Raw genomic sequence first — 13,509 nt, 5'->3', positions numbered from 1 at the left:
TATTGTAAAAAACCGTTTCTAGAGTAACGAGGATTAATTTTCTTAACTAAATGCTTTAGGATGAATTCATTTAAAAATATTGTTTATTTTCTTTCAAGATAAAAATATGTATTTAATTAAATTGATCCTAATTTTCTTAATAGTACTATTTAATTAGACTTTTTTTTATCAACAAAAGTAAATATATTTAAAGGAGGTAATTGAATTGTCCTAATATGCTTTAGATATGAATGATTGAAGAAAATTAAGATATATTGTATAGAGTTTTTGTATTATTTAATTCATATGCAATCCATTTCTGATGAAGCTTTAATCGAATCAAATAACAAAATTTACATTGTTTATCATATATATTGATCATTATGAAGCCAATCATAAATCTTATCAAAGTTGAGATTGGTAAATGAGCATTAGACAAACAAGCGTACTTTCATTTAATACTTGTAACGAATTGATAGACTTGGCAACTAGTTAACAATAATCTTAAACGAGGATACACATAGTGAAAGACAAAAGCCTACATAGTTACTATAAATAGATGTTAGGTATTGCTCATTTTGAGTGCCGAATGATTTTGCAAGCTTCCTGGTCGAGAACATGTGAGATCAAGCCAGACAAACATAATATTCAGACTGACCAACCGAGAACATAGCAATTGTAGAGAAGAAGAGATATTAGAAGGAGCGAGGTAGGCACACGTGATGCACGAGTACAGTTCGGTCCTGTAAAAACAATAGTAGCATGTTAAAAATGAAAATATTTATAGATTATGTTGTGCCATATATATGGGATTGTATATGCCATCCCAGCCATTTTGCATTCTAACATTCATTGCCTAACAACATATTCACAGTCTATGACATCATAAGTTGCAGTGCACTTGTTTGCCGATATTTCGTAATGAGAAAGTCCTGTTGACAATCTCAGCTAAAGAAAAAATCACAATACACTGATTTATAATTTGGAAGGTCCATCACACTTGCCATTGGGAGAGGCCCATCCAATCTGCTGTTTCTCGTTATCATAAATCACAATCTTATCTTGTAAAGATATATCTATTAAGAGCAAGAGAAAATGTATTACAATCAAACTAAAAAGAGAAAGAAAAATAAGATTTTTCTTATACTTCATATTTTTATGGTATTTCATATGCTAACCTCCAATTATGTTGATATTTCCCAGTCCTATTTCAGTGGCGTCTAGAATCCCCAAGCAGACATTGCCATGTTCCTAGAAAAGAGTAGCATGTTATACACATGATTTCTTTTGTTCCTTTCATTAAGGAGAAAAGAAATGTAAGTCATAGTAGTCTTAAAAGGTGCTCACAGTGACAATTAGATAAGCTTCTGGTGGTACTTGCAGCAGCGAATTCTTTGCTTTTGTGAAGCTGAGTACCAGTGTCTTAAAATTTCCAGTGACATCATGTAAAGATTTGAAAGCCTTTGGACCCTTCCAACAAATTGGGAGAGATGAATCTGCAGTTTCTCTAATCAACGGCTTCCCTTTTATATCATTAGTTATCTGAATCACAGATCAAGGATTACTAATTGAATGCAGGTGGTGATTATTAATTTCGCATAATATACAATAGGGCTTTTTTGGTTCCATATCTCACCAGATCAACAAGAACTTTATGAGCTATGGAATTGAAGTATGTGTAGGAGCTCCCACTATCGAAGATAAGCTCTAGATCTTTCACAGAAGTAGGTTTTCCATCGAAAAGCAGGTCTGCTGGACCTGTTTTATAGTTTTGTTGCCTGAAACAAAAGACTGTGTGTAAGCTCTCATGACTAGTAGCATCTCACAAGGAAACAGTAAATCTAGTCTAACACTTACACGGACGAACTTTGCAACATGGGTGTCCAATCAACTCCAGATTGGGGAATGAATTGATCTCCAAAGAATAGAAAACCTCCTCCTCTCCCACTTAAGTAGTGGCCTACAACATTACGAATTAGGCCAAGGGAATGAAGCTGGGATACAATGCTTATTTTGCCATTTCCAAGGCCAAGAACACCTGCTATGGAAGGTGGGGGATGATGACCGGGATTTGTTTGATGATATCCACACCTAGCATAAAACACAAAAAAATAATGGTTTCTAAGAGACTGAAGACAAATATTGTACTACTGAATAAAAAAATAGTCAAGCCTTAAAAGTATTTCAGCATTATGAATGAACAATTTGAAATTAGCTAGCCAGCAAATGTGAAATAGATTGAAAGAAAACACTCACCCGAAGCCCAGAATAGGGAGTTGTAAAGATCCATTAGTGAATTTAACTGGAATATAATCTCGGACTAACACACCCAGAGATGATCCATCGTCTGCATAATGAACCTCATAGTCACATTGCTCATTTGCTACAGCACAGGGAGGTGCTGACTGGACTCCAGCACACAAGGGATCCACACATATCACAACGTTGCCACGAGGTTTGTAAAGTCGGTTCTGAGGCTGAAAAATCAACAATTAAGGAAATGAATATCATCCTTCATTACGACATGTCTGGTTAGTAATTAATATAAAAGTACTTGAGACCGTTCTCAACTCAAGTGAAACTTACTATAGTGCACCCTGTACATGGTGCATCACACTGAAGCCAAGTGAGATCACTTCCTGTATCGATGTCAAGATCATAAAACTTAGCGGGATTGCCAATGGCAAGGCTCACCGAGTAATACCTGCATACAAAGAATTCATTCATTCACTCTTACAAAACCAAGAATCATCTTTTCTTTACTTGTTGCCATTGCTAAAAAAAATTATCAGAAGAAAAAAATTACACAAAGGGGTCTGTCAAACTACTTCTCTGTGTAGGATCAGTAGATGAAAATCGGATTAATTCGATATAAACACGGATGGTTCTCAAACTTCCTAAGAACTTAGAAGGATTAATTGAAACAACTACAAGTTGAAAACTATCCAAAGAAATCCAAACCCAGAAAACAAAACCTTGAAAGGATTGAAGAATAAGAAAGAATGAGAGTTGGTATATGACTTTTTGAAGAAGTTTGTTGAACAAGTCAGAGGATGCAAAATGTAATTACTATAGAGTAGGATAACAGAACATACCCAATTGGATAAACATTTCCTTTAATCTGAAAAACGAAAGAGGAAGCAAGGGAATGAACAGTGGTTGGAGTGTCGGCTTCTTGGAGTTGAGAACCTGATCGGTGTCTGAGAAGGAGGTTGAGAAAGTGGAAAGAAGCAAAAGGAGTGAAATTCCCCTGCTTTTCACATCCATGTTCAAGGGACTGAAAACTAGAAATCAGAACTGTGAATTTGACTAGAAGATGGAGACGAAATTAAAGCAGAGAGAGAGCTTGTACGCACTAAACCGCGTCTGCGCGGGCTCATCTGCAGAGAGAGACTAACGGGGAGAAAACGTTCACAAGGGAATCTCTCTTCTAAGCATTGTTACTTTTAAGGTTTTTACAAAAAAATTGTCTATAGTTTGAAATAAAATAACTATTGAGCCCTATAAAAATTTGTGAGTAATTATAGGAAAATAAAAAACCAATCTTCGGATAAGCAACATATTTCCTTAAATATTTTTGAACAAGTTTTTATTACTAGGTAAAGGTTATGAAAAGTATATTAAACAAAAAACAAGGTCGACATACTCAATAATAAAAAAATATGTTAAATATGAATATTATTATAAGAAAATTTAACCATTTTTATCATTGAGCCAGTAAATTAACTGACATAAAGTTATATAAATCATAAGTATAAATAATCAAAAGTGTAAATTATAAATGTATAAATACATTAAATATTTAAAATGAAAATTTTATTGCATATCTAATTGAAATACATTAAATTTTATTGCATAGTTAAAGTTTAGACTAATTAAATAAATAAAGGATAATGTTTTAATTTTTCTTAACAAGTTTAGGTAGATCTTAAGATTCAATAATTCTGGAAATACCAAGTTGAAGTGCACTTAAATAATGAAGTTCAAAATAGCTATATAAAAAAGAAATAAAATTTTGAAACTCTTAAAAAACTCATATTATAATTTATTTTTAAGAGTATTAATTTTATTTTACGTCAAAATAAAAAGAAAATGTAATTAAAATATAAATACATATTATTTTAACAAATTAGTGGGTTTCCATTGAGGAGATGGTGCTAATAAAAGCGTAAGTTGAAAGACAAAATTTCATCGTGTTGAGATTGTGACTGTTTGTTGCATCCCATCTTAGGCTCTCAGTTTTTTCTCTAATGGTGGGTACCTGGGTGTTTGCCACAAACTCTATTCGTGACCTCTGCAAATCATACAGATCAATCATCAAAAGATGGTTTCATGATAAGAAGAAACCACGAGGCCACAACCGAACAAAACAGGTATTATACAGAATCTAGAAACCCTCTCTTTTTCTTCATGCAAAACTTTCTAACTGTTCATCAAAAACTTTCTAACTGGGCCGTTATGTTTATGATTATCTAGTACAGAAAATCACGGTTAATCGGTTAACAAAAACGTGGTTACAATAATTTTTCAATGCATGGCTTTTCCATATATAGGTATTCTATGAATGCATATGCTTGCATGCATGAACACATGCACGTAAAGAGAATCTAATAATTAATAAAGTTTTCGCCTGGCGTTTCTTTCACCAGAAACCTGTTGAAGATGGCAAAGTCACGAATGGAATTGGCTGCTTCGTATTCAATTTGAGGAGGAACGTCGGTGATCATCCAATGAGTAGTCCAAGAGGATGTTGTTTATATAGGCATAGAAGTTCAGATAGTTCGTGCTTTCCTTGCATATATTCTTCGTCTCGAAATGCAAGCAGAAAACCCGACCAGACATCGAGCAAGAACTATGATTTTATGTCTGCAGCTTCTTCATTGAACAGAAGCGGGAATTTAAGATCAATGCCTCCTCATCTGAACTCAATGAATGCCAGCAGCGGCAGGAGCAGCAACCCAATCATGTATTCCAATTCATCTGGGATGCTGAAACCCCCACCAATCGAGAAAAAACTGGAATGCACTCTGGAAGAGTTGTGCTACGGATGCAAGAAAAATATGATGATCACAAGGGATGTCCTCACAGATACAGGGTTCGTGTATCCACCATGCCAACGTTCTTTCTTCTTTCAATTTCTTTAAAAGATCAAACTTAAAGTAATTAGTAGTAAAAAAAAAAATTGGAAGCCTTTTTTAAGGCCTAAAGCACGAAATTTACCTGTTGTTCTTGAACCAGTTTTATATATGTATGGTAATAATTAACTGTGCAAGTTGAGGATTTGATGGACTGTGTATTTGGTGTATATACAGGGGAATAGTTCGAGAGGAAGAATTGCTAACGATAAATGTGCAACCTGGATGGAGGAAAGGAACAGAGATTAAATTTGAAGGAAAAGGGAATGAGAGACCAGAAGCATACAGAGAAGATATAGTATTTATTATCTCCGAGAAAAGACACGAGTTATTTAGAAGAGACGGGGATGATTTGGTATTGAGAGTTGAGATTCCCTTAGTAAAGGCACTTTCTGGGTGTACGATATTGATTCCACTGTTGGGTGGAGACCACATGAATCTTAAACTTGACGACATCGTACACCCTGGCTATCAGAAGATCGTCCCTGAACAAGGCATGCCTATCTCCAAAGAACCAGGAAACAGAGGAAACTTGATTGTTACGTTTCGAGTTGTGTTTCCGACACATCTCACAAGTAATCAAAGATCAGAGGTTGTTCGTATTTTACAGGATTCTTGATTGTTATAGCATTTTTAGTTTTTAGATGCTCGAGAGTAATCTGCGATCACCTTTTTTTCTTTCATAATTCAGTCCTTTTTTTCTCATTTAACGAGTGGGTTAAGTTTGTAAGCCTTTTAGGGCACTATTATAAGTCCCAAAGCAAAAATTAGGATTGAAAATCGAGTACTTATTTGCCATGTAACATGGTGTTAAAGAAATCTATAAGAGTACTCTAAGAGCTAGAAATATAAAGAGTTATATGAATATCACTAAATATTCTTCAATCATCTTTCAATACACATTCAATCTTCAGAAAACACTTCACAACTCATTATTGAACATTTAAGTCCTTAATGTGTTGGTCTTTTCAAGTACTTCAACTTTTAGGAGTTGAGTTTGAAGATGATGAACTTGAACATGAAGGACTTTGAAAATATGGCTAGTGAGAATCTTTAGAATCATCCCAAGAACTCCAACATCTATGATTTTCTTTCTTTTCATTGTTTGTTGTGTGTGTTGTGCAACTGTGGTAGTTTGATCATTATATTCTGTTTGTATAAAATTTGAGACATTTAAAGAAGTAAATAATGTTTCAATTTATATTGCCAAAAAAATATATTTTTCTCCTTTAAATAGAGGAACTCGAACGTTTACAATATAGATTATCATTTTCTAATTCAAATAATTTATTTTTCAAGAACATGCCCTTCTGATACCACTTTGTTGGTGGTATTTCAAATATGGAATATTTTTTAGCATAAAATAGGAAGAAAATAATTTAGAGATTAAATTGATCTCTCATTATATTATTTTCTTCTTTTATTCTTTTAACTCGGGATACATCTTGTAACACATTTACATTGTAAAATTCTATAACAATGCTCTCATAATTAGAAATATAAAGAACCACACGAACATTTCTCAAGAGGCCTTTAATACACATTCATATTCTATTAAACACTTGTATCAGCAATGTTAAGTATATATATATATATATATATATATATATATATATATATATATATATATATATATATCATGGGAAGTGATATTTTGTTCTTATAAGAAACACAGACCAAAATAACCACAGACTCACAGCACAAACACTAACATAAGAGACCGAACCGGTATCACAATCTGGATTGTGTTACCTAAGAGCTTGCCTTATTTGCTTTCGTGAGCATAATTGTTCATAGTACACACAGACACACACGAACATATATATATATATATATATATATATATATATATATATATATATATATATATATATATATATATATATATATATATATATTCACACCATCACAACCTGTAAAGCCTCTATAAGGCATTACCACAATACACCTACAAGACACCTAACACAATCACGAAGAAGACATCAACAACAGCTGGTTTTGGAGGCAAAATAAGCTTAGGACCATCCAAAAAGAGCACGAAGTATGCCAAGGAAGCTACCAGCGATGAGAGCCTTCATCAATCTTTGCTTTGTATCCGTGTACGGTGGGTACCTTGACGACGAATCACCCGCAAAACTGCGATAAAGAACAGCCTTTTTGTGTGTAAAAGCATCAAAGGAGAACTTGCCATGGTATGCACCCATTCCACTCTCTCCAACTCCCCCAAATGGCAAAGTATCAACCACAACCTACACCATGAAAACATAAAAAGTGTATATTTTTTAAATTGATAATACAAAACAGAAAATAAGGAATATCGAATATCAAGACTATATCAAGTATGCTAGGAAAAAATACGATTTCACAGCAACATGCTGTCAACAATCCAAAACTTGAAGCAGATTAAGACCTTCAATGTTGTTCAGCGATTAGAATCGTAAGGCACAATCAAAATCATGGATGTTTTTGTTAGAACGAATATTACATGTATGGAAGTGTCATTGACAAGCAAACCCCCAGCTGAAACATTCTTTACGAACTGCTCCTTGAACTTCTTGTCAGTTGTAAATATATATGCAGCAAGGGCCTTGTCTCCTGAGTTGATTACATCTAGACTTTCTTCAAGTTCATTGACCTGTTATACGCGGCAAAAATAGTATGGAAAGTTCATATTTCCTTGCTTGAGAATTTTTTTAAATATCAACTATTTGCATGTGGCTTTAGCTTGTAACATTTGTTGATGTCCACAAAAAGGCTGGTATCTACATAATAATCGAAGTTTTCTCCGACATATCTTATTATTAGTTTTCTAAGTGAGTGTTTCGTTGACATATCTTGTGACTCTTGCAGCTGAAGAGGCACATGTCAATTACTCTTGCAGTTGAAAACATTTTATAAAACTATGTGAGTATTGTTAAAAGCAATCAAAGAACACAGATGAAATTTGAAGTTCAAAATATCATACAAAGGGTTGTCTATGTTACGTTATTCATACCGTGATGATGGGAAGCAATGGACCGAATATCTCCTCACCCATTATCAGAGAATCTCGCGGAACATCCAATAGAATAGTGGGAGCAATCCTTCTGCAATTTTGGGACCATAAGAAAACCCATGTCAAAAACTATTGCATTTCTTTAATAAAAAATTCCCATGGTTAGGAAGTTAAATTTAATTAAAAACAGATCAAGCGAACTTACAGTTTATTTTCATCTTTTTCACCTCCATAAACAATCTTCCCAGAAACCTTATCATCATTCAAGAGCTTTGACAAACGAGCAAAGTGGTTGTAACTCACAATTCGTGACAAATCTTCCGATTCCAACGGATTCTTACCGTAAAACTCCTGCAATTCAGTCTTTAGGGCATCCACCTAGAAATAGGAGGCATCAAACAATAAATAAACAGAAACATGGGTTAAGAAATCCAATTGGCAGTTACACATGGGAAAAATATCATACCAACTTAGGAGCATAGTCTTTTGTTGTTATAACATAATCGGGAGAAATGCAAGATTGTCCATTGTTCAATCCCCACTTGCCAGAAATTATTCGTCTTGCTGCTACCTTTAAGCAATTGAGCCAAGAATGAGTTTGAAAGAGGCTAAGGTAGTAGCAAGTAATTGAGAAACAAAAGGCTTAGGAAATAGTAATACCTTCAAGTTGATATTTGAATCAACGACAACGGGAGATTTTCCTCCAAGCTCCAGCAAAACTGGTGTAAGGTGTTTTGCAGCAGCAGTCATCACTATTCTTCCAACTTTTCCATTACCTAACAATACAGGAACTACTTATGCGAAAAAATACGTATATAACCTTAACGAGACAATTCATTTAATGCTCTTGCTATTTTATGTGCAAATTATACATTTCAAAGTTGCTTTTATTTATATTGTATGATATGACCGGATGGTCGTCACGGTGCACAAACTTCACATGACCGGATGGCTAACAGAAACAAAGTTGCCGGCCGGAACGACCGGCCTCCTAAATCCAAATGATTAATGTTAAATGTAAATTACGTTTAAGGATATTGAACCGAGATTGGCTGAGATTAAAATATCGCTAATCCTAAATTCATGCCCGAAAACTATAAATATAAATCAAAAATAAAAGGTGGATAGAGGCAATTATTATACATTTATTACTTTTATTATCATATTAGATAACCGTACAGTTCAATTACTGACTTTGACATCGGAGTATCTTTAGCAAATACATCCCAACCAGACTAGAGAACAAGAGATTCAAGAAGCAACATCGGACGGCTAAGAAAGAGAAATTATGAAGGTACTTAGTGACTGAGTGTTATAACCGAAATATATATATATATATATATATATATATATATATATATATATATATATATATATATATATATATTCATAAAAGCATACCAATTATTAAGACAACCAGAACAACTGAAAGAAGAAAAACCTGTGTAGAAAATTTTGTCCCACTTTTGCTGCAATAGGGCAGTTGTTTCATCGACTGCCCCCTGGACAACTCTTACAATTGATTGATCCATATACTTCTCTATCAATTTTTCTAGTAGTGATGATGTGGCTGGAGCAATTTCTGATGGCTTTAGAACCACAGCATTACCAGCTGCTATAGCTCCGAGGACTGGATCAAGGGCCAACACTGGAATTATAGCAGAGATAGGTAAAAAAATTAGCTTAATGAAGATTTTAAAAGAAGACAGAGCTGAAAATGTCAGCTAATTAAAAAATATATGAAACTCAAGGTCAAGAAAATATTGACATACACATTGGATAGTTCCATGGAGAGATGACTAACACAACACCCAGCGGTTCAGGTACTATTTCGGCTGAAGAAGGATAAGTTCTGATTGATGTTTTGACCTGAAATAAATGGACGAACATCCATCTGATGAATAAATTTTATAATCACCATTATTGATCAATTGCCTTCTTAAGGTGAGGAAATTAGTTGTGATGAAATGTACCTTTTCTGGCGTCATCCAATGCTTCAATTCCTTCAGTATCCCTTCACACGAGCTTTTAATCACTCCAATCTGCAAGACAGACTACATCTTAAGAGTAGAAGGAAAATATTATATTTAAAGCAATTATTTGTATTAATCCCTAAGGATTGTAAGTGTTCTAAGCTGAGCATTTAGAAGTTGTTTTCATCTACCTATTTCTTTTCACTGTCTAAAGAAGATTATCCACGTATCTGTACTCTCACTAACAATATCTTTGTCCTTACGATTGGGGGCTAAACTATCATTATGTTCCTACTTTTGAAGAAATTTTATTTTGTACTTCTTAACGATCATAGGTTCTTATAGCAAAGATTTAACGGAGATTCGACTTTAGACCAAATTGTCTCAAGATTTTGCGTTCAAATTTATGCTTTAATTTCTCATATAGATCTGTGTGACGTGTCTGGAGAACAATCTATTCGGAATATCATAATTCATATAGTCCATTTTAGTATCCTCTTTTGAATTATATTAAGTGATAAAATCTTATATTTGCGAATTTCTTTCGAAAATCTTCTTGGGCGAAGGGATTTTGGACAAGTCTGTCTATGAACATTGAATCTTGGAAAGAGTTGCCGAGCCTTAATGACATCAGACTCCGTAATTAATGGTTTGAACTTCTCACCTGTCAGTGCCAAAAGTTTATTTCATGATTAAAAAAAATGATAGTAAAAATAGCTACAAAATTTTGGAGGATCCCGTTGACTGTTGAGAGTTTTTTTTTTAGTTGATTTTATAAACAGTTCAGATAATATCTGTAATTACTTACCAGCCTCTAAAATCACTGAAAAGTATTTGCTTCACAACGTAAGCAAGTCCACTTATTTTTAGAAAGGAAAAAAATATATTGGAAAGAGAGTAAAAGGTCATCTGAAAGTTTCCCCAGTTATCAGTCACAGCAGTTTGTGGTCCATGAAGCCACATAACATAACACCTTCTCCATCCATGAAAAACCGTGAAGCAGACAAATCATTCATCAAATAAGACAATTGGAATGAACGATGATGTGTTAGAAATTTGAAGTTTTAGATTTTATCAAAGATAAAAAATAAAAAATAAAAAACGTAAAAGTATTGCATATTATAAAGATCAGTGGCAGACACGAAAAAAAGACAACAGTACCTCGTACACGACGGTTTCGAGTGAAGGCTTGGCTAGGTCTGAACGAAGAGCATCGACGATTTCCTCTTCGTTATCAGTCATCGCTTTCAAGAGAGCCTTCACCTGCGAAACTCTCCATTCATAACTCCGCGTCTTTCCCGAACCAAAGTTCTTCCTCAACTCCTTCACCAGCGACGACGCCGTTTCCGCGTCAAACACCTTCTTCTGTGTCTGTGAATCCTCGTCCGACATTATTGTTTAAGGTAAAAATGATATTTAGAAGCAAGAGCTGTGAAATAACACGAGGAGAGGAGAACTATATAGAGTATGTAAGAAAGTGAGTTCAGTCGATGAATGATTGAAATTGTATTGTAGCACGGATACCGTATACGAATATATAGACAAAACAAATCTATATATACACGAAAGAGAAGCGTCGTATTATGTGATGAATGGCGATGCAACTCAATCGTCGTCATATCATGGGATGGGAGCATTGATTACACGGTGGCTTGGCGGTGCGGCGCTATCCGACGCCAAAGTGGGTTCATACTGTCTCAGTAGAAATGGACATGCGTTTGGACTTTTCCAAACTCTCCTGCTGCTCAACGGACGCGCGTTTGGCGTTTAGTCTTTAAATTCGTCTCTTCTAAATATCGATAATTTAAAAATATAGTTTTTTTTTTTAAGTTAATGACTTTAATTTTTTTTATTTGTTAAATAGTTAAGTTAAAAATATTATATTTATTATTTTTTAATTTGAAGTCCATCTATATCAAAATTTGATATTAAAACGAATTTTAATTTCAGATGAAAATTTGAAAACTAAAAGTATAATTAATCACACATTTATTTTGTTTTCAACATCATCACATTAAATCATGTTCCCTTTTACACTTCATAATTCAAATCATAGTTATGTATGTTAAGTAGACCTTCAAAGTCACGTTTTGGTTTATCATACCATTTATTTTTCTTCTTTAAAAAAGTCTCTCTCTCTCTTTTTTTCAAAAGTGTGAAGAGACACCACTAATTGATATTGTCGACTTATCCTATGTTTAATTTTCTAAACCTGAAAGTCTACAATAACCTTATCCCCAGCTCGTATATCTTTTTCTTTGAAAAAACTTATTAGTGGCTTTTCTTAAAAGGGATAAAAATAGTAAACCTATGATGTTCTGTTTGACCTACCTTATTTAATTTTTTTTAAATAAAGGGAACCCTTTTTGTGTAACAAAACAGGTATTGTATTTGTTGAGAAGTGTGAAAAAATAATATGGTTTAATACCCAATTTTGTCCCCACTTTGGTTCGGAAATCTAAAGTTAGTCCCTTTATAGAAATGTGAGTGCAATGGATCCTTACTTGTAATTATTTGAGTCTAATGAGTCCCTTCCGTTAAATAGAAGGAAACGGAGTTAGTGGGCTGATGATGTGGCAGTTGTCTTTGGTGAGGTGTCAAGACGCAATTGTTTGCGTGCGTGCTTACGTGGTGGTGTTAGGGTTCCCCATTTTTAAATTGGGTTTTATTAAAAATTGGAGATAAAAGGATTTGGGGTGATTTGTTCGAGATTAGGGCACTTGTTCAGAAACCAGATAGTTGCCAGGACAACCCGGTGCCCATAAAGAAGCCATTACGTGACATTCAGAACTCCATGGTATTCTACATCTGAAGCTCTATGCATTTAATATCCAGTTTGTTGACCTGCCTTAGATTTTCGTATTTTACATTTATATATGCAACAGTTTTCTAATTAGCTTACTATGCCATTGGACAATGTGATTACAGGTGAGATTGGATGATCAAAAGCAAGGAAAGAAAAAGAGAGGGGGAAAACCAGTAATTCAGCTAGTCACCAAGGACCCAGTGTTTTCCCCTCCAGAACATAGTAGCAGTACTGAAACATACAAAATTGAAACGCAGGAAAATGGTCCAACTAGGTTTGACAAGATGGCAAAACCAGATACAGAGAATAATTCTGGCCAGTCAAATGAAATGGCCGTATCCATTACTGATGCACCTGGATTTCGTCGTTTAAGAAATCCCACCCGATAAGCAAAATTTGTCGTTGGGAAAGAAAACTTTTAGCAGCTGCAAACATGCCAATGCTGAATTGACGAGTGCGGTTAGGTTGTTAATTTCCTTATTAACTCCATAATAACGTGGTTTCGTTAGAGATCTCATGGAAATTAAAAGGAGTGGAGTCATATAGCTCGTAATTTTAAGGTTTTCCTTACATTCATTGTTTGCTTTTCTATTATTGTATAAAACCGCGAGTGTAATGACC

General features: G+C 34.2%; 4 protein-coding genes across 5 annotated transcripts; 2 read left to right on the top strand and 2 right to left on the bottom strand.

Moving 5' to 3' along the window:
• Positions 1-742: 742 nt before the first annotated feature.
• LOC108330448 (aspartic proteinase Asp1) lies at positions 743-3,289 on the bottom strand (the record flags this gene model as incomplete). The annotated part of the gene is made up of 8 exons (XM_017564930.2): positions 743-1,055; positions 1,158-1,230; positions 1,327-1,521; positions 1,616-1,757; positions 1,837-2,070; positions 2,236-2,456; positions 2,566-2,683; positions 3,075-3,289. Coding segments are annotated over 8 exons (1,299 nt in total), but the record flags the coding sequence as incomplete, so codon positions are not given.
• A 1,420-nt stretch (positions 3,290-4,709) lies between these two features.
• On the top strand, positions 4,710-5,733 carry LOC108330447 (uncharacterized). Its single transcript, XM_017564929.1, has 2 exons — positions 4,710-5,074; positions 5,292-5,733. The coding sequence occupies exons 1-2, from the start codon at positions 4,710-4,712 to the stop codon at positions 5,731-5,733; spliced, it is 807 nt and encodes a 268-aa protein (XP_017420418.1).
• A 1,016-nt stretch (positions 5,734-6,749) lies between these two features.
• LOC108332188 (aldehyde dehydrogenase family 3 member H1) lies at positions 6,750-11,726 on the bottom strand. 2 transcript variants are annotated; one of them, XM_017567369.2, is made up of 10 exons: positions 11,244-11,711; positions 10,083-10,151; positions 9,882-9,978; positions 9,551-9,757; positions 8,770-8,885; positions 8,576-8,680; positions 8,315-8,487; positions 8,110-8,200; positions 7,600-7,749; positions 6,750-7,363 (listed from the first exon to the last, which is right to left on the bottom strand). In XM_017567369.2, exons 1-10 carry the CDS (start codon positions 11,472-11,474, stop codon positions 7,130-7,132), a joined length of 1,473 nt encoding a protein of 490 aa, XP_017422858.1. In that variant the 5' UTR covers positions 11,475-11,711; the 3' UTR covers positions 6,750-7,129. The 2 variants fall into 2 exon arrangements, with proteins under 2 accessions (XP_017422858.1, XP_052731666.1); XM_052875706.1 differs by lacking the exon at positions 7,600-7,749 and having other exon boundaries at positions 11,244-11,726.
• On the top strand, positions 11,671-13,420 carry LOC108330446 (uncharacterized). The gene is made up of 3 exons (XM_017564927.2): positions 11,671-11,763; positions 12,811-12,879; positions 13,011-13,420. Exons 1-3 carry the CDS (start codon positions 11,671-11,673, stop codon positions 13,275-13,277), a joined length of 429 nt encoding a protein of 142 aa, XP_017420416.1. The 3' UTR covers positions 13,278-13,420.
• The last annotated feature ends 89 nt before the right edge of the window (positions 13,421-13,509 follow it).

The sequence above is a fragment of the Vigna angularis genome, chromosome 4 (assembly GCF_016808095.1).
Source record: "Vigna angularis cultivar LongXiaoDou No.4 chromosome 4, ASM1680809v1, whole genome shotgun sequence".
Classification (NCBI taxonomy): domain Eukaryota; kingdom Viridiplantae; phylum Streptophyta; class Magnoliopsida; order Fabales; family Fabaceae; genus Vigna; species Vigna angularis.
Note: the sequence above shows the minus strand (reverse complement) of the source record. Positions and strands in the feature narration are given on the sequence as shown.